Raw genomic sequence first — 21,591 nt, forward strand, 5'->3', positions numbered from 1 at the left:
GATAGTGAGCGTCTTTTTTATCAATTATTACTCCATTTTTCAATCGTTCCTGCAGTTAACGGGTTAGCCCACTGCCATATTGTCTGTATGTATCCCAGAATGTATTTTTACTGGGCTGTGACAACCAATGGCAGGCCGTTCGCTAGTCACGTCAGGCTTTGTCAAGCAGTGCATGTTGACAGACTTGGAAACTGTAGATGAGAGCCTGAATGACTCATAATAGAGAGAAAGAGACACACAGAGTTTATTATGTGACCCTCTGTGTCACTGTAGAGAAAAACTGCTTTGAATGATGTCTGAAATTCCAAAAGCACAATGACTTTCCTATCAAAATTTGAAGATTTTGAAGATTTTGTGACAGAATTAGTTTTTTTTTTTTTCCTTTCTGGTCCCAAAGAGATGAATTTCTTTTGTCCTCATGGTCCCATAACTTTTTTTTTGTAAATCAAGGGACATTACTGTAGCACAGTTAATCCTAGAGTCGAGGGTTTCCTCAGGTCAAGGATTCTTAGAGTTTAACTGTGCACCACAGGGTTGATGTTTCACAAGCTTTTTAAGACAAAACGTTGTTCTCTTCAAACCATTCCTCTGTGGCTTTTGCTGTATAAATCTTCTCCCAAGCCATAGTTCTCTAGCAGTCTGAATAAGATTGTCCTCCAGGATGTTCCTATATTTTGCCGCATTAATTTTACCCTCTACCTATGCAGGCCTTCCAGGGCCAGCTGCTGAGAAGCATCCCCACAGCATGATGCTGCCACCACAGTGCTTCACAGTGGGGATGGTGTGTTTGTGGTGATGTGCTATGTTTGGCAGATACCAAACATAGCATCTTGTCTGAAGGCCAAAAAGCATAATTTTGGTCTCATCAGACAAAAGAACTTTCTTCCGCTTGACCATGGAGTCTCCCGCATGCCTTTTGACAAAGTTTTCTTCAACAGTGGCTTTCTCTTTGCCACTCTCCCATAAAGCTTTGACTGGGGAAGAACCCAGGCAACAGTTGTATGCAGAGTCTCTCCCAACCCTCAGAGTAGTCATAGGTGTCTTAGTGGCCTCTCTCACTAGTCTTCAGTTTGTGAGGAGTGTCTAATCTAGGCAGATTTACACATGTGCCATATTCCATCCATTTCTTGATGATAGATTTAACTGAACTCTAGGGGATGTTCAGTACTTTATATTGTTTTTGTAGCCATCCTTTGACTTATACTTGTCAACAACTTTTTGTTGCTTGGGGTGTTCTTTTGTCTTCATAGTGTAATGGTAGCCAGGTGACTGGACTTTTCCAGACACAGAAGTCTTTGTACTACAATTACTTGAGACACATTCACTGCACTCAGGTGGTCCCCATTTCACTAATCATGAGACGACTAGCACCAGTTATCTGGACATCTGTTGTTTTAGGTCAGTCAATTTAAAGGGGGTGAATATACAGTTGCTTATTTCACATTACACAATTTAATTTAATTTACTGCTCTGTTGTTGTCTGTTTTCACTTTGACATTAAAGAGTTTGTAATTTTTTGGTCAAAAAGTCAAATAATATTGACCATGATTGATTTATAAAATCAATTAAAGGGTGAAATATCCAGGGGGTGAATACTTTTTATAGGCACTGTAACATTTTTTATTAAGAGCTGCATTATTTTCCATAAAACCATATAAAACACATCACTGACCCACTCTTAGGGTGGATGACATAACATTACTTTCATTACAGTGAACACAAACTGTAGTTTAGTTTGAGGCGATTCTTCACACACCACGATGCTGCCCTAAATATTCTCTAGAGCAAATGTGTCTTGATAAACTGCAGAGGGGAGTCCTGAATAAAAGCAGTATTTCCTCCTGTTGTAGTCACATTTGATCTCAAACTACAGAGCTCATCTATTTCAAAAATACCCACTCTGAATTGAATATTCAGATATAGATTTTTATGCGAAGGAAAAAAGGTACACTTTAATAGTTAATATGGTATGACCTCCAAAAACATGAATTTTTAGAGCCGAGGATGTAAAAATGCATGATGCAATTAAATACTTTAATTTTGAGACTATTTTGAATGTATTTATTTCAGCTTTTTTAATCCTAGAACAATAAAATGTTCCATTATTCATAAGAGTTCATTCTTTAGAATTCATAACCAACTTCAAAATAATGATATGAACCCAAAGATTTTTATTTTTTCTGCCTAATTTAGTTCCACGGTGTTCCTATGATCCTACAACATTTCAGATCAATGAGCCACTTCTTACAGACCCTGGCCCAGCTTTCCTCTGATTGGCTGGTTCTGATGTCATCCAGCCAATCGCAGAACGTAGCCTGAAGGTTCCATTTTTCTCCCTGCTCTGACAGCCAATGAGGGAGAGGTTGCCAGGCAGAGTCACAGACAGTGAGAGGGAGCCTGGAAAGATGGAGGAAAAGAGCTCAGACATAACCAATTATAGATAAAAATCAAATAGAAAGGAAATAGAGACCCTTCTCTTTTTTCCTCCCACTCTCTCCTCTCCTCCGATACACCCACTCAGACACTCTGTGCTGATGGAAGTAGGTCAGGAACAGTGGAGCCTTGTGAAGCTATGTTGGGTCAGCTGGTGCTTCTGCAGGGTGCTGTTAGCTAACAGGCCTCAGAGGTACGGCGCTCCATCTGTGGACTGCTGTGTGGAAATGTTGGCCCAACTGTTGTGGAGCTGTTGTCTGCTGTGAGGGAAGGATCAGCGACTAGAACTGATGTAGATTAATGCAACAGTGGAGAGAGTATTCAGGCATGTGACACAGTACAGTCTACGGTTAGCAGCCCAAGCTAATGTCAGCAAACAAAAAGCACAAAGTTTAATCTGGTTTCTTCCAAATCAGGATGTGAATGATGTTAGCAGTTCTGTGGAAGCCCTAAGTGGACACACATTTGATTTTACTCAGTCTTCCTTTCATAACAAGTAAAATTTTGTTGTTGTTTTCACGAGATTTCAGTTATTTAATCTTCTTATTGGGATACCAGAAGAGGCTCCCCTGTTGATAAGTTATTTCTCCAAAGAAATAGCTGGAATTTACTGGCTGTAGTTATTTACTCAACCTAAAATGACTTACCACAGACACAAAATCTGATCTTTGTAGAGAAACCAGCAGTTCCCAATAGAGTAGATTTGAAGTATTAGGGTCTATTTATCTAAACCCCCTCAGCACTGGCTGTTTTTTTTTTTTGTTTGTTTGTTTTTGTTTTTGTTGCTGCCCTTACAGTCATCTCAGTTAAAAATGGTTCTACTTTTAGAACACCTCCACCTTCATTGCTATCAGTTCTCCTTCCCCAACCAATCCAGTTCAAAAAGAGGCGGGACTTCTGCTATTAATTCTGTCAGTAACAATGGTGATGAAGTAATGAACAATTTACCTGGCTTATTTTGTCATGCATCCAGGCTCTTTTTTGTGAGATTCTTTGTTGGGCTGCACCAAAAAGCGCTGGGATCAGGATCAATCTTGCAACCAGTGCACTGAGGAGTCTAGCCTCTGAGCTAAACTGGAGATAAATGGCTGATTCAGGGGATGCAGATAACCTGGCAGGTCGCACCCCATCCAAGTCTGGCTTGCAGTTTCTTTCCCATGTGTCTCTCCCCTATTCTCTCATCCATGTTTCCACTCTCTACCCTCTCTATCTTCTGTCTAAGTAAAGGCACAAAAAGCCCCCCCCCATATATAATGGCTGTTTCAGACTGGGTGTGTGGCAGCTGCGTAACAGCTGTGTCAAGGCTCATTAAGGTGTGCATTTTAACAAATCAGGGCTTTCAGACTGCCTACATGAGTGCTGCATCTCACACTTCTGATCTTGCACGTGACTTGCCTATATTTACCACAAGCTGCAAGCGTCATTTGACCAAAAGAGACTGGGATTTACCTTGTTTTATCAGATATGTACGTCCACTAGGGATGTAACTGCATCAAAATCTCACGGTACGTTATTTACTTCGGTGACAGGTCCACGGTACGGTATTTATTGACACCAGGAAGCCAAAAATGTTTCTACACGTCAGATTTAAAAGTCATTGGAGTCTCCACAGTCTCAAAAATTTTGTCACTCGTCTCTCCCTCTCTGCTCCGTGCATCCGCCATTTTCATGCTGTACAATCAAGCAAGCGAGTGGAGCGCAAAGCATGGTGAAATGTGTATTAGCTCTGCTCCACTTAAAACCTACACTTTCTGCCCGAAGACATACTGTTTGAAACCGTCACATGTAAGGGATGTGATTTAGACATTTCTGGTACCAAAATACCTTGGTGCATTATGTCACAGGCGAAAGAATTTTATGGTACATGTATACTTCTGCCTTGCTCTATTCAAAGTAAAATTCTGTTTTGGCATTTTTCCTGTAGAGAAACTCATCTCATTTGTAGAAAATGCTTTTATTCAGAATATTTCAAGGCTTGTATGGCTATACAATGAATCAGGACTTGTAGGGAGATTAGGCTGTGACAGCACGGAGATGCAGCCAACACAGCACAACTGTACCTGATATAAAACCCATGACACCATGTGCTGGAGCAGACACAGTCTGCAGCATTAAACATCCAGTCTGAGACAAGTGTTACTGGTAATACTAGGGTGCAATTCCTTTCTTTTTACATTTTTAGTTTGTTTTTTGTTCAGTTTCTTGAGTAAATGCAAACATTAAGATTACAGAAAAGAGCAAGGGAAACAGAAGCGCTGCAAGACAATTTCTGTAAGCTAGTAGCCTTGAGCACCACATGAAGTGTTTCGATTAAATGTTCTTGCCATGCCTAAAAGTACCTCAAACTTGTACTTACAATTGATGGACTCCTCCAGTAAATGTCTAAAATGAGGGCTGCACTGAGATGGTTTGCAGTGTCACCTTAAAGAAAGAGTGTTTCTAGTTTGAATGGTCTCAGACAGATAGAGCCAGTCTGTGTGGAGTGTCAGTAATTTGATTGGCCGTCGACAAGTCCAAGGTGTACTCATCTCTTGGCCTGCAGCTGGAATCCAGCACCCTGGAACCCCAAAACAGGACAAGCAGCAGTATAGATAATGGTGAAACTGTCAGGTATGAGTGCAGTCACTGCTCCATATTGAGCAGCAGTTTCTCATGATGAGGCTGCTCTGTGTCCGTCCCCACATGGACTATTCTTAGATCCTCTTTTCTGGGTCACAACTGCAACATCTCTCTTGTTCTCAGTGTCTCTACTCAATATTTCCATCCCTCTGCTTCTTGTTTAAATATCTGTGGACCTTTTATGAAGACTAATGATGTCTACCAGCTGTGTAGAACTATGTTATTTAGCTAAATTTTGATAGTTTTCTTTAAGATCCTCATCTGGATCAGGAGCTTAGGAACACTTTTTCCTCAGCTGGATTAAGTTTGATGTATTTCCCCCTCTTGTCTCGGCCCATGGTGATTCCAAGATGTGTATTAATTTTACTCAACATTTTCTAAGATCCTTCTTTTCCTCACCTCCTTTATTTTTTCAGCACTTTTTCGTAATTTCAGAGGTTCCCTCTCTGTTGAAGCAGCACACCAAATAGGCCGGTTTCATGAATCTTTGATTCAAAGCCTCAAGTGACTGGAAACATGGATAGAGGAGAGTACAGAGCCAGGGCAGATTGTCTAATCATTCATCAATAGTGGAAAGATTCTCATAGATAGATACAATATAATATATATGCTGGTTCCAGTTGTGTGCTTTTATTATTTTTACAAAGCTGCGGTGGATGGTTTCTTGTATGTGTAATGTTCACCCTCAGTGTGAATAATCTGAGTAAATCTTTTCACTTTGTCCGTATTAATGTGTCATTTTGACGGCCCTCATTATTGACCTTTTGCAAACATGTCTACATCACTACAGCGGACAGTGCAAGTACCAGTAGTAACTTTAGGCTACTATGCATTTTAGTCAATGATTCTACTCTAGGTCTTTATGGGAGTCATAAAAGTAACAGGAAGTGACATAACAGAATTAGCCTACTTTACATAAATGTCAGTGACTCTGTCAAATCAGCTGATTCACCTCGAGAGCACTAAGAGACAGAGAATCTTGTGAAGACTGGACTGAAAGAGGTGTTTCTCTGAATACAGGCAGGGATCTTAAAGCACTGAAAGCCTTTATTCCTACATAGCTGAACACTTTTTTTTTAGTTCATGATTTAAATGTCAAAATATGCTTATCAGTCATGTTTTTAAAGGTCCCATATTTTACCCTTTTAAGACAAGTTTATACAAGTTGTATAAGTTTGTGGACAAGTTGTGACCTGCACATTCACCACGCTATGAAATAATAAGGTATAATTATGTAACATTACGACGCATGAAGCAAATACTCGGAACTATTTCTTGAGTAAACCACTGGGCGGAGTGACACAGTGCAGCAGCCATGCCTGGAGTGTAGTTCCGGCTTTGCATTTAGCTTTTAAACATCTCCGTCTCGTAATGTTCCATGATTCTTTCATAGCGTGGTGAATGTGCAGGTCACAACTTGTCCACGAGAGCGTTTTGGAGTTGTTGGATTGTGTATTTGATGAGTTTGATGAGGGAAAGCCGGAATACCGTCTGCTTACATTGAGTTGGCACAGCAGGTCCGAACTCGGCAGCGGCGATCTAAAAACAGCTTGCACCGACAACTGAAGGTAACAAACCTATTACTAAGACTATAGGAATTATGGGAATGGACGAATTTGCCAAAATGTTGAAGTATCCCTTTAACTCTCCTGCAAAAGCTGTGATAGGGAGGGCCTTAGGGATCCCAGAGTGTCAACTGGTTGGAAACGGTTGACAGACAAATTCATCCAGTGACACACAGTGCCCATTGCTCTCTCATTGGCTCTGTAACTCCAGCTGTGAATCACATGGCATGGCAAGTGACAACAGAAGTGAAGGATGAGATTCTCCTGTTCACAGAAGTTTTTGAACCGCATTTCTACGTTGTTAAATGACATAGAAATTTAGAGTGTAAAACACTTCCATTAATGCACTTTTACACTTTAATTGATTAGAAAATGTACTGTTAAAACACACTGACATACCTTAAGTGCAGTGTGGAGAAATATCTCAGATTTTGAATTTTTAACAGTCTAGCACTAAAATTTCAGTCTTATAGTAGTCACCTTGATGAAAACTAAACATACTCTGTCAGCCAGTTTATTATCAAAAATTAGCATTTTCTAACATTTTTAGTCATAGTTTTTAACTAAATGCTGTTAGTGTAGCCCCGTTTTTTATTGATGATATCTCTGGACTGCTCCATTCAGGTTTTCCTCAAACTAATCTCTCAGCTCCCACTGCTGAAAAACACCCCCACAGCATGATGCTGCCACCACCGTGCTTCACTGTTTGAATGGCTAAAAACACAAAACAACCCAAGAAAAGAGTTGCACACGAGTGGCATCGCAAAGAAACTGGAGTGGCCACGTTGAAGCTGTGTTTTTGAAATTATTGCACATTTTTTAAGCATAAAACCTTAATGAAGAAATTCAGAATAAACGTACAGGACTTAAAGCAGTTAACAAAAAGAAAAAAGGTTAAGAATTTGAAGCTGTTTATTTGTTAAAAAGCCAAATTCATTAGCTTTGACAGATTTATGGAGTGTAAATCTACCAAACTGAGGCTAAAAATAAAAAAAATCCATGGAAAGCTGCCCTGACAAAAAGAACTCTGAGCCTTTTCTCTCCATATTTTGCCATCAAACAGTGCGTTACCTTGCTTGGAGCAGAACTGTTATTTTTAAAAAGACATCACATATTTTATTCTTATTGCCGATTAATGAATCCTCCTGTTACCGACCCAAACTGTCCTTTTTCCTTTCCACCATCCTGACTGCTGAAAAATTCAACCAATCAGGACTCAGCATCAAAAACAATGCCCATCGCCTCATGGGAAATATTGTCATCCTAGCACACAAACCAGAACGGACATGAGGTACATAGCTTTCCGTGTGTACATATGCTCTAACGTACATGCAGAGCCTCATGACTGTTTCCTGTTTATGTAGCCAACTTCCTGTCTAATTAGAGGAGGAAAAGTCTGGAAGGAAAGATGGTGGCCTGTTTGTGTCTAATGAAAGGGAGCTCATTGCTGCTCTCCATCTTTCAGTATGAGAGGCTGAATAGCTGAAATATTGATGAATGGACTCTGTGTGAGTCCATGTGTGTTTTATAGGTCTGTGTGTGCGTCTGCATGATTCTAGTTAGCTGAGCTCCAGTCGTGTATTCAGCAGAGAGAGCTGAAGCATTTCTAGAACAAAGGAATCTCCACTGCCTCTCAGGAGAAAAACAAACACACAAAGTAAAGTCTGCGAATGGAAGAATGAAATATTTAAGCTGTAGATGAGGATTTTGGATAGATGGATGATGGAGCATTTTGTTAATTTAACTATTTAAGCCCCTTTAAACATAGAAAACATTTATGAGAACATCCATATGACAGGGTTGGTTTAAAATTTCTTCTACCTGGGGCACCAGTGGCCTTACAGGTCTGTCTTTTTTACCTCATGTAGAGTCTGTTGTCTTCAAAGTGGTGGCCGAGGTTCATGACTGGCCTTTTACTACTTTCTCACATTATTCCCCACTTTCTCTCTCTCTCTGATTTATGGAAACTGTCCACTGCCCTGTCTGAGTAAAGGCACATTACATTGCAAAAACATTGCCAATATATTTGTTAAATAAAGACAATGAGCTGGAGTTTGCCTGCAGTTTTTCAGGATTTAAAACTCGAAGTTTTCTAATATTTGGAGTGAAGGATCTTTATATTGAGTTTAATTGTATGGAGGGGGAAAACATTTTTACTGTTTGTTGATTTAAGATGTTTATTAGTTCAAGAAGCCCCAAGTCAGTCTAGTTGCAGCTCTCAGATGCCACCCCTCTTTTTAAAATAAAAGTGGTTTAAAGTGCTGGTTAGGGTCAAGGTAAGTGTTATGATACCAAAAGTTAGGAGTTTAAAAATCCTAACAAACCTGATTACAAAACATTAAATAAACCTGAGCAAACAGTCTGTTTGCAGATTACAATCTCATCCTCCATGAAAATACTCTAAAACTTCTAATGCAGTTAAAGCTAAAGCTCACAAAGCTATAGTAGCTACACAGGTAGCATACCTAAGTAGGTAACAGCTATGTAACTAATTTAGCTAAAGCTGACAAAGCTATGTTAGCTACACAGGTAGCATACCTAAATAGGTAACAGCTATGTAAATAATTTAGCTAAAGCTGACATAGCTATGCTAGATAGCTACATTGCTAACATAGCTACATGAGCTTTAGCTACTTTTGCTAAAGCTCATGTAGCTAAATTAACATAAGCTTTAGCAAATGTAGCTAAAGCTAACATAGGTACCATAGCTAGCTTTGTTGCTTACATAGCTAACATAGCTAAATTAGCTTTAGCTATATTTGCTACAGTGCATGTAGATAAACTAACATTCCTACACTGGTTTTCATCAGGGCTATTCAACTGGGCCAAATTTTAAAGTCAAGAAATGTAGCTGGCCAGACATGTTTAGCCCCAGTAAGCAGCTGGTAATGTCAAATTTGAAACCAATACAGTTCAATTTGATGAAAAATATGCACTTTTTATTCATAGTCTCCCTTTTGAATTAGATTTGGCAACATGACAAAAGCACATCAATCAGTGCATAAAAACACAACAACAAAGCTGTATTTGAACATAACCTGAGGTAGTAGTAATGTTTTTTTTTCACTTGAATAAAAATAGAATAAATAGATGAAAAAATAAAATGAAATTTTGTCAATAGTAATTTTGGTCACATTTTACCCCGGTATATCTTAAAGTGAATAAAAACAAAATTTGCACAGTTGTAGCCACGGTATCTTGGGGCTGCTTCTGTCAGCATCGCTGGCCATGCTTCAAAGCAACGCGGTGCATTTTGGGTAGACTGTTGCTAAACTATACAGAGTGTTGCATTCATGGTCTGAACTACTGTGAGAATCTACAAAAACTTGCAAAACGGGTTGCCCTCTGCATCTCTGGCATGACCACAGGCTGGGCCCCTTGAGGGTTGGTTCCGGGCCGCATGTGGCCCCTGTGCCGCCAATTGAATAGACCTGGTTTACATCGTTATGTTAGTACCTAGGTAGCGAATCTACATTGTTTTCACAAGTGTTTCTCTGAGAGGAAAATAATAAGAAAAGAGCTGTATTTATTTTGTTTTGGCGGATATAAGCATGTAGTAGCATTCTGCACAAAAGAGGTGAGCTTCTACTTTTTCCCAGCAAAAATCAAATCACTTGCAGGAAGATTTATGGAGGTAAAACAGCATGGAGATGCAGCCAGTATGCAGCATAAGGGCCTGGTATGAAAGCCTTTACAGCACAAGCTGGAGCTGACACACAGCTCAGCTGTCACACAGAAAGCATGCACCCAGTGTGAAATGGGTCTGTTTTCCAGGGAGGATAGTCAGGAATTTCAACAAATTTTGACCTTTTCAACAAAATCAGTTGAGTAAAGTACAAGATGTTCACTAGTAACAGTTGTTTTGACATTAAGCTATGAGAATAAAAGGGCAACATTCACCTTGAGTGCATCATCTGAGACTAATGGTCCTCTGACATATGTGAACTTTCCTCAGTGCCCTCGTTCTCTTTCATTCTAACAAGATAAAAGGATGTTTGTGGGGTTAATGTAGTCTTATGTTGTGATCTGCTGATTGCATGTTGCTTCCTGGATCTCCCTGGTGTGTTTGACAGAAGCAGGAGATGACTGACAGTGAGTGGATGGTAATAAGATTTCATCCTTTAAGTCCTTAAGTGTTGTACATCAACTACGGATGATGTGAAACAGATTCTCAGAGATGGCCTTTCACCCCCTTCTTCTACACTCAGCGTCTCTTCTCCTTTTCTACCCCTCTTCTTCTTCGTGTCTCTGTCTGCACTCAGCAAGCTCTCCGTCTCTCCGATGCACACGCTCATGATGTTGTCGTCACTTTGTATTTATAACCCGGCCGTTCCCAGCAGGCTCGCTGCTCGCTGCGATTGGCTGGCTGATGCGGATGAGCCGTCTCAATATGCAACACTTCCCACTCTCTTCACTTCCACATCAGGAAACGGATCAGTCACAGCCAGAAGAATTTCAGCGTGCACTTCAGGGCAGGTTATTCGTTCAGACACAAGTATGCAGACTGGGAAGTGTGTGCCCTCACAGGAACAGAGTGATGCATTGTGGGAATATTTCAGCCTCTGTTTTAATTGTATGGTGTTGATCCTACAGCCTAAGATGTCATATTTTAACAATGTTGTTGTGCCATATAAACAGGCTTAGTCTGAAGATGTAAATCTATACAAAGCACAATTTATAAGAAGTGAAATCTGCTTTATTGATTCAGCAGAGAGAGAGAGAGAGGGCTGGGATATCAGCAGGGTTTAATAGGACATGACAAACTGAAGCCCTACTGTGACATTTAAAGGACAGCAGACATCCTGGCTGCTTCTGTGTGTGTTTTTGTGTGTTTGTGTGTCTTAAACCACAATCTGCAGGGATGCCAGGAAATAGAATAATGATTGAATGACAAGTGAGTCGTATTTCATGAGATTGAAGGTCATTTAACCTCTACACTGAGTCATCACTCCTCCTCCTCCTCCTCCTCCTCCTCTCAGGTCTCATCTTTTATGTCAGCTCAGATGTTGATTCGCTTGACCTTAAAATTAAAAACCTGATGCACTTCTTGCCTCCAAAGGAGCACAAAACTCTTAACTATAACAAATATTAGGATATGCAGTAACATTCTTATTCAATCCAATAATAATTTTCCAGAAAGGATTACATTTAGAAAAAAAGCTAAAGATTAGATACGCCTATGAAAAGAAATCACTGCGTAGGATGTTTTACCCTTTAACTAATTTTATAAATCAATCACAGTCAGTATAATTTGGCTTTTTTGACAGAAAAAGTCTCTGTAATATCAAAGTGAAAACAGATTTCTGCAAAGTAATGTTCATTAAATTTAAAAAAAATGTAATGTCAAATAAGTGATAAAAGTATTAAAAGTAGTAGAAGCACCTTGGGTGGGGTGTGCAGATGGCTTAGTGGTTTAAGTTGCGACCCATGCATGTGGGAGGCCCAGGTTTGAATCTGGCCTGTGTCCCTGCTCTCTTCCTTGCTTCCGACTCTATCCAATAAAGGCACAAAATGCCCAAAAATAAATCTTTAAAAAATAAAAATGAAAAAAAAATAAAGCATGTTTGGCTGCAATCACAGCACTGAGTCTGTGTTGATTGATTTTAATCAGGTTGCGTGGGGATCGGAATTGAACATCTCTTTTCAAGTCCAGCTACAAATTCTCTTTTGGATTGAGGTCTGGGCTTTGACTCGGCCACTCCAAACATTTACCTTGTTGTCTTCAAACCATTTCTGTGCAGCTTTTGCTGTCTTTTTTGTCTCCTAAGCTATAGTTCAGTTCATTTACCCTCTACCTTCCAAAGCCTTCCTGGGCCAGATGCCGAGAAGCATCCCCACAGCATGGTGCTTCACAGTGGGGATGTTGTGTTTGTGGTGATGTGCAGTGTTAGGCGTCTTGTCTGATGGCCAAAAAGCACCATTTTGGTTTCATCAGACCAAAGACTTTATTCAACTTGACAATGGAGTCTCCCACATGGCTTTTGGTGAACTCTAGTCCAGATTTAATCAGAGTTTTCTTCAACAGTGTCTTTCTCTTTGCCACTCTCCCATAAAGCTTTGATGGGTGAAGAACCTGGCAAAAGTTGTTGTGTGCGGAGTCCTTCCTGTCTCTGCTGGTGAAGCTTTTAACTTTTTCAGGTTAGTCATAGGTGTCCTGGTGGCTCTCACTTGTCTCCTTCTTGCACGGTCACTAAGTTTGTGAGGACGGCCTGATCCAGCCAGAATTATACATGTGCCATATTCCTTACATTTCTTGATGATGGATTTAATTGAACTCTAGGGGATGTTCAGAGCCTTGGAATTTTTTGTATCCATTCCCTGACTTATACTTTTTGATAACCATTTTTCTGAGTTGCTTTGAGTGTTCTTTTGTCTTCATGGTGTAATTGTAGCCAGGAATACTGATTAACCAGTGAGTGGGCCTTCTAGACACAGGTGTCTTATACTAAAATCACCTAAGTCACATTCACTGACCTCAGGTGAGAGTGCTGGCACCAATTGAGTCTCTTTAAAGCAGGTGAAGACTTATGCAGTCACTTTTTTACTCTAAATTTTTATTTAATTGACATTACTTTTTAGAAATCTGTTTTCACTTTGACACTAAATAGTTTTTTTTTTTTTGTATTTTTTTGTTGTAAAAACAAAGAGGCCCAATTTTATTGACCATGGTTGATTTATATATCCAAGGGCATGAATACTTTTTATAGGCACTATAATTGTTGAAATGTAAACTTATGTGAGCACCTTTTAAAAAGCTGCTCCAGTTTATGGAAATAGTAGTTAGTAAAACAATCTTTCATAAGTTTATTTAATTTTTTAGACTTGTACTCGTCATTTTTTAAGACAAAGACTGAACATTGCAATTAAAGCAAGAGACAATGATAGATAATAGGGTTCCAAAATTGTTCTCATACCAACAGATAAAAACCAAACTATAATACAACTTTTTTTACTGCTAAATTATAAAGCTAGATATTCATAGCTTTAAAAGATATGCGTTAAAAATAGAACAACTGTAACATGTTGATTGTAACAGGCTCTTTAATAAAAGCCTGAATGTAAAAGGACTTGTGTGCAGTCTAACAGGATGCAGAGACATGGGACACATGAGAGAAAACCCTCTGACATGAATCAGCCCTTTAATGAAGCTGAAAGAATACGACAAAACACACCAGTGCACACACTCACATACACACACACAGCACAAAGACGCAGCTCGAAACAAAGAGGCTTTCTGCTGCATCCCCTCTGAACGACTCCACTGTACTCTGCATGTCTCTGTGTGTATTTGTGCTCCCTCATATAATCAAATGGACAGTGTGGTATGTGCCAGCTATAAAGAATGTATAGGCTGCACTCGGCCTTTTTGTATAAAGTCCTGAGACTGGAATGTGGATGGGACAAAGTGGCTATGGCCCCTGTTTGCCCTTCTTGGGCCCCTCTTTTTCTCTCCACCCTCCTCCTTTTTATATGTTCTTCCTCTTTTTTTTTTTGCCCATTCTGTTTCTTGTCTCCTTCTTTTCATGTCTTCAATGTCAGACTTTTACCCTGAGGCCAGAAGAGAAAGTGATCGTGAGTGTGAGGGATTCACTTTCAACACAGATTGCATCACTGTGACCCCAGGCCCTTTATCAACCAAAGACGCTGTATCCAGAGGCATGAAATGATAATGATGCTTCATCAAACATATTTTAAAAGAAAATAGATCTTAGAGTTCCTTTTTAGAGGTGACACTAGAGAGAATATTAAAGCCAAAGGGACATAATCCTTGTTGTTTAATCATAGAATAAAAGCAGCAGATAAGTTTTCAAATCATTGATATATGTTCAAAAAAAGAGAGAAAAATACTTAATCAGAAATATAGAGCTGGCATCAGGCTAAAACCTCCTATCTCCAAAATCACTACTTATCAGGGAATAAATACAACGCTTTATTTTTCAACATTGAATGGTCATAGTCAGCAACTTTTAGACACTTTTTATTATTTTAAAATTTGTTAAAACCCATTGACAGATGCAAAGAATGAATAATAACACTGATTTATGAGAAAAATTTAAATTGGGAAAATTTAGGTACAAGGTTTTGGCCCCACCCCAGCAATAAGCAATAGAAAACATGGACTACAAGATATACAATACAAGTTTAATTCCTCTACTTTTATTTACCAGGCTGTAAACATGTTTATTTCTGCTGTAAAAGATAGAGATTTTATGTGTAATCTAATGGGGATTCTTTCATTTTGGGAGCCAGCCTCAAGTGGACACTAGGGGTACTGCAGTTTATTGCACAGAAACATTGCATTCACCTTTCAAAACCAGAGGTTATCGTACAAAAAAAGGGAATAAAAAAATACTTTATCGAAAACAGCGCTGGAGTCAGGCCAAAACCTCCAATCTCCAGATTCACCTCTTTTCAGGGAATGAATTAAACGCTGTATTTTCCAATTAGTTTTAACACTGAATGGTCGTAGTCAGCAACTTTTAGACACTTTTTTTTATTACTTTAGGAGTCATTAAAACTCAGCTACAGATAAAAAGTGTGAGCATTAGTGCGGATTTATGAAAAAAATTAAATAATGAAAAATGGAGATACAAGGTTTTGGCCCAATGCTAACCATAGGCGACATTAAAAAAAAACATGAGCTTCAAGATGTATGAAATAACTTCCATCCCTTTACTTTTATATACCAGGCTGTAAGCATGTTTATTTATGCTGCAAGAGTAAACATCTTTAAATGGACTCTAAAGAGGATTCTTTCATTTTGGAGCCAGCCTCAAGTGGACACTCTTGGTACTGCAGGTTGTTGCACTAAAACATTGCCTTCTCTTTTCAACACTAGAGGTCATGGCTTGATTCAAAATAAGGATGGAGTAAAATTCCAACTAAAGTAAAACAACACAAGTATTATCTGTGAAAAAATGTGAGAACATAACAAAGTGAAACCCCTTTTTTTTACTGTTTTATTGGGTTTTCAGAAAGTCATTATTTTTACCATAAATGCACATGTAAATCATAGTACAGATCAACAGGACAGGACTCTAGTGCAGCAATAATGCAATTAGAGCAAATAGATGAATGAAAAACATTCTTGTAACACAAACCAGAGGAACAAGAGGTCAAATCTTTCATATAAAATGTTTACAGGTCAAGCAGAGAAAAAAATTACATCTTTGAAACCTTAATGCTGTACGCATGCCCTAGACCAGGCCTCCTGCACCAGCATTGGAGAGGAAGTTACATGCTGTAAGGACTGGGTGATGAAATACACTAGAAATGCACCTCTTGAAATAAATCATGGCCTTTGCCAATACCAGAATTTAGTATAACAATTCAGCTGATGACCAACGGTTGATTCAGACAAAACATGTTTGTCCATGAAAACAGGCCAGAGTTTGTCGTACAGGTCACATCTTCTGCCCCAAAATAAATCTCTTCTTGATGCAAACATACAAATACAACACAAGTAAACATCTACTGACATTAGTTTATGCTCACATTATTTGCTGATGGCTGTACCAATATTAAACCAATGCATCTGTGCATTGTAGTTTATTATGGCAGCTATTTTAAAGTTTGTCTTAGTCTAAAGATTAAATGCCCCTTAGTATTAATCACATTTTAGTCATTTTTAACCTTTATGGTTTTAGTCCGGATTTCTTTGATGCCAAACATTTTAGTCCAGTTTTAGTCTATAAAAGTCCTGACATTTTAGTCTTTACCTTCAGGCAAGGCATTTATTTTCTTTTAACTGAATAAATCAGCAAAAATGTAAAACTTATTGAGATGTAAAACACTCATGTCACTGCAGTATCAACACTTAATTTGATTCAAAATATACTGATGAGAATACCAACATACCTTATATGGGAAATAGAGAAATGTCATGGATTTTGAACATTCAGCAGTCTAACAATAACATTTTAGTCTCTTTTAGTCTCCTTTACTAAACTAACTTTTTATTAGAGTTCTTATTCTCTTAAACGAATGTTTATCTAGTTTCAGTCTCGTCTTTCTCATGGAAAAATGCTAGTCAGTGAGCATTTTTAGACAAAGATCTAGTCAGGAAAATAAACCCTAAAACACGCATCTGTGCATAGAAGTATACACATATTCATTTCTACATATGTATGCACATGTAAAGATCACTCTGGAACTGCAGAGGATTGTAGCCATTTAACATACAAAAAGAAAAGAGGACCACTTCATGTAGAATTATTTTAGAGACTCTATTAGAGAGTTTCCCATTTTTTCTAACTTTACACAGCTTAATAGTGAAGGAATATAGTGAGCATTGGGGTGGAGGATTTTCATCTGAGCAGAATTAATTATCTTGCCAACAGAGTAACAAAGGCTATTGAATCCTTATCTAAGATGTTAGGCTGGTGAGGAAACTCTTAATAATGCTGCAATGTGTCAAACTGTTGAAGAGAGAAAATGTGTTTGGCTAAATTGGGGGAGCTGTTTTTTAATAGAGCTGCTTTTAGAGGGAAAGCCAGTTTTGGTTTGTGGTGCTCGATGAAAAATGACAAAAAAGAAATAGTATAACCTCACTAAACTTCAAGGTCATCTATTGAAATATTTCACTTTAACCAGATAAACCAGACTTATAGTGGCATCAGAGGAAATTCAAGGGAAATAACAATGTGCATACCAGGTATTTTTGCAGTCCATCCAGTTGTTGAGAAATTCAAGTTTGGTGTATAGGTGGTTAATCTACATAAACCAACAAGGCGGTTGATGCTAGGTCTGTGCAGTTAATCAGATTTTTATTGTTATTGCAATAGGAGCAATTTTACATTAGGAAAGTCTGAACTTATTGCATTTAATTACAAACACTTCATAGTAAAGCGATGCTTGGATGGAGGCCTGACTGTAATGGCTTTCAATCTGTTATGATGAAGTCAGGAGCAGATGGAGTTAGCTTTTAGCTACTCTGGGATTGATTGGTGCCAAGTTTTTGTATTTATTTTTATTCAGGAGGGATGTGTTGCAAACAGGGACTATATAAAACCTGAAAAGCAGCAGATAAATGTAGAAACTATGATAACATGCTCTCATCTTTTTGTTTTACTCACACTGTTCATCATTATAGTGATATTAAAAAACCTCAGAGCACAATGCCATTTTTGCTCATGTCATTCAGGTCTACTTGATGCCATGCTTTACTTCATAAGAGTACTTGGTGTACATTTTTGCTGTTCCACTTGTGAGTGTGATTTATGTCTGACGTTTGAATCACTGCGGTGTTTCAGCCGAGCTCAGCTTGTTGTGGCTCGGTGTCATCATGGGGACGATAAGCTGCCCACTTCCAGCTCCATCTGCCTCATCAGCACAAAGTGGGCTCTGACTGCAGCTTTGAGACTCACAAACAATGTTTAACTGTTAGATGTGCACATGAACTTAAATTGACCTCAAATGCACAACCTATTCTTTGTCCTTTACTCTGATACATATTGTGACTTCAAAGAAGAGTTTTGAGGCCGAACAATGGCAGTTATCATTTCACTCTCAGCCAACCTTGTAACAGGCAAAGAGGTTGAGGAGTTTTGTCTTGAGCATCCTGGCAAACAGCTGTAATGTGCCAGCTGGTAGTCCTGTCACTCATGACCCTAATAATGAGCATCTTCATTAAACCAAACAGGATGAAACTAAAAAAAAAAAACTCCCTATGTACAGTGTGTGACATGATCTCTGCTCGCCAAAACTGCTTTTTCAACCAGGGTGTAATCGTGTTTATTTTTCTGTTGTCAAATGGAGCTGTCTTATTTGTAATGGGTGGCTTTTTCAGTCATCCTGAAGTGAACGCTCACTTTTATTTGCTCCATTTATCAACTGCAGAGGTTGCCACTTGATAAAAACTGATCTAAAAATGTTGTTTTGTTGTTTTCAGGCGATGGAGAGCAAGCTGCTGGTTGGTGGAAAGAACATCATGGATCACACCAACGAGCAGCAGAAAATGCTGGAGATGAAGAGGCAGGAGATCGCCGAACAGGTAACGCTTTAGTAAAATCAATCTATGGCAGTTATGCTACCAATTATACACTATATGGACAAAAACCTTCAGCAGACTGGCCAACAGGGACTGTAATGGCGTATTCAAATACATGAACTTTGATATAGAGTTGACTTCCCTTTGGCAGCAATAACAGCCGCAACTCTTGGAAGACTTTCTACAAGATTTTGGAGTGATTTTGTGGGAATTTGTGCCCATTCATTCTATAGAGCAGTGGTTCTCAATCTTGGGGTTGGGACCCCATTGGGGGTCGCAAGACACTTAGAGGGGGTCTCCAGATGCCTTAGAGAAATTAAGAATGTTTTTTAAATTACACTGTTGCCACTTTACACTAATTTTGCCCAATTTTAACCCATTTTTATCACTTTTTCTGACCAATTTGCCAATTTTGGCACGTTTTTGCTGCTCAAAACCCATTTTTGTCAAAATTTAAACTCTTTCAACCACTTTTTCTGCCCATTTTTGCCCCTTCTAAACCAATTCTTGCCACTTTCTGCCTATTGTTGGCTCTGTTGACCCAATATTGCCACTATTAACCACTCTTTACCACTTTTTTTGCCCCTCTTAACCACATTTCACTATTTGATATGACTGTTTTGGCCAGTTTAAACCATTTCAGCCAATTTCTGTCTCAGTAAACACTTTTAATGCCAGTGTATAGCAATTTTTTCATCCTATTTAACCAAAGTTCCACCAGTTTTTTGCCACTTTAAAGCCATTTCAGCCACTTTTTAATCCTCTTTTACCACTGTATATGCTCGTTTTTGCCACTTTGATACATTTTTTCCATTTGTTTGGGGTGATATTTTTGCCACTTTTAGTTTTTTTTTTTTTTTTACACTTCTAACCCATTCCTGCTACTCTTAGAATCCAATTTCACCACCTTATCCACCATTTTTGCTATTATTAACACATTTTAATTCTGTTTTTAAGAAAGGGGATTCATATTTTTAAAAGGACTACTTACTACACAAATCAATAAAAAAGAGATTTGTTTCTTTGATAAGACTGGCTATTATTCGGGTTTAATATAAAATATTGATACCACAGCTTAACTTTACAATGGACCATAATTTTGCTGACCCCCAGTGGGGTTTGGCCTCAAAAAGCTCTTCCCTTTATCCCCCTTTATGGGCAGCCCTGTCTGCACTGCACATGTTCATGGCTGTGTTTAGCCACCTTCAAGCACAGTGGGGTCCCTGGTCCTTGGCCCCTTTATTTTGGGGGTCGCGGGCTGAAAAGGTTGAGAAGCCCTGCTATAGAGCATTTTGAAGATCAGGCACTGATGTTAGGTGAGAAGGCCTGGCTGACAATCTCTGTTCCAGATCATCCCAAAGGTGCTTGACTGGGTTGAGGTCAGGGCTCTGTGCAGGCCAGTCAGTTCTTCCTCACAAAACTCATCAAACCATGTCTTTATAGTCCTTGCTTTGCACACTGGGACACAGTCATGTTGGAATAGAAAAGGGCATTATCCAAGCTGTTGCCCCAGAGTTGGAGGCATTGCATTGTCCGGAATGTCTTGGCATGCTGATGCATTAAGATTACCCGTGGAGATAAGGGGCCTTGCCCAAACCCTAAAAACACAGCCCCATACTGTTGGCACAGACTTGCCCATCTTTTAAAGAAATAGCTTAAAATTAAAAATGATCAAAACACTACAATAAGATACTACAGTAAGTTAACATCGCTGATGTTTCCAGTCTCGTCGTGAGAGGGAGATCCAGCAGCAGATGATGACCCAGGACGAGGAGACGCTGGAGTTGAGGGAGACGTTCACTTCTCTGCAGCAGGAGGTGGAGGCCAAGACCAAGAAACTCAAGAAGGTAAGACATGCTCAAAGAAGACATCTGCACATGGAATTCAGATTTAATCTTGCATGCATTTTGATTTATACTGGCTTTAAGAGCAAAAGATTAATGTCATACTGTTATATTAGACCTGCACACATATGAACAGCTTCCTGTTTTTGTTCTTAATGCCGTTATTTCCCTCTTTACCCCTTTGACCCCTGACCTGGATCCTAATGACCCTCTGCCTCGGACACATGCTCCGTCCGGCCATACACACTTAAATCCCAGTATCGAAAGGTTTGTCCTGCCGCCCCGTCCTCTGCTCGGGACCCTTTTCTCCCTCACTTCGTCACACTTTCTATATCGGGCCTCTTCACGCTCTCCATACTAACCTGCCCAGTCTGTTTCCCCTTCCTTGTCAAATCACTCAGAATCCCTCAGTGAAACCTTAAAGAAAATTCAACCCCTCTAAACCCTCTCAAACCCCCCTCCCGATCCTCTCACTGCCCAACTCGTTGCACGGCCAGCAGGACTAACGCCAAAGCAGCCATTGTGTGTGTGTGTGTGTGTGTGTGTGTATGACAATGTGACTAATGATCCTGTGCTGATCTTTGCTCCCATGATGCCCTCTAATGTGGCACGTGTGACATTTGCCCGTCTGTCACTGCATGGTGCCGACTCTGAGGAAAAAAAAGAGGATTGAGAAAAGAAGTTTTCACATTCTGATTTAAAGCTCAGACTGTAAAATATGAAGGTTTAGACTGTCAACAAGCTTATTTGTGAGAAAGCACTCACTGTGGGACTTTTTACACTTTGAAAGCAACCTTAGAGGATTGTAAGGGGGGCATGTCTTTGAGTAGGGTCTTATAATATTTGTAAAGTAAAGCTAATGGAATAAAAACAATCCTAACACATTTGACACTGTTACGCGCTGCAATGACCTCACCACATCAGTGGTAGTCTGTGCTTCACTGTGCAGGCAAAGCAGCTCACTCAGAGACAGCAACGATGAACTGAAAAACTTTCTCTGTGTCTCTCTGAAATTACTGTTTAATGTCAAAGTCGTCCCACCAATGCAAGCATGAAGCAGCAGTGGCCTTACATAGTCCATTCAGGTGTCGCTGATAATCAACATATTGGAAAAACATGAATAAGCATGTCAGAAGTCCAG

The 21,591-nt window shown here is 39.3% G+C and overlaps 1 protein-coding gene across 2 annotated transcripts in view; it reads left to right on the forward strand.

Annotated features, from left to right (window-relative positions):
- LOC121521339 (kinesin-like protein KIF3C) overlaps positions 1–21,591 on the forward strand; it is a 42,128-nt gene that overhangs the window by 9,621 nt on the left and 10,916 nt on the right. The window contains exons 2-4 of one of the 2 annotated variants that reach the window (XM_041805272.1): positions 18,508–18,609; positions 20,331–20,453; positions 20,709–20,717. In XM_041805272.1, coding sequence (XP_041661206.1) covers positions 18,508–18,609; positions 20,331–20,453; positions 20,709–20,717 — 234 coding nt within the window. The remainder of the gene's footprint in view (positions 1–18,507; positions 18,610–20,330; positions 20,454–20,708; positions 20,718–21,591) is intronic. The other variant, XM_041805273.1, reaches the window with a different exon arrangement.

The sequence above is a fragment of the Cheilinus undulatus genome, linkage group 14, assembly GCF_018320785.1.
Source record: "Cheilinus undulatus linkage group 14, ASM1832078v1, whole genome shotgun sequence".
NCBI lineage: Eukaryota > Metazoa > Chordata > Actinopteri > Labriformes > Labridae > Cheilinus > Cheilinus undulatus.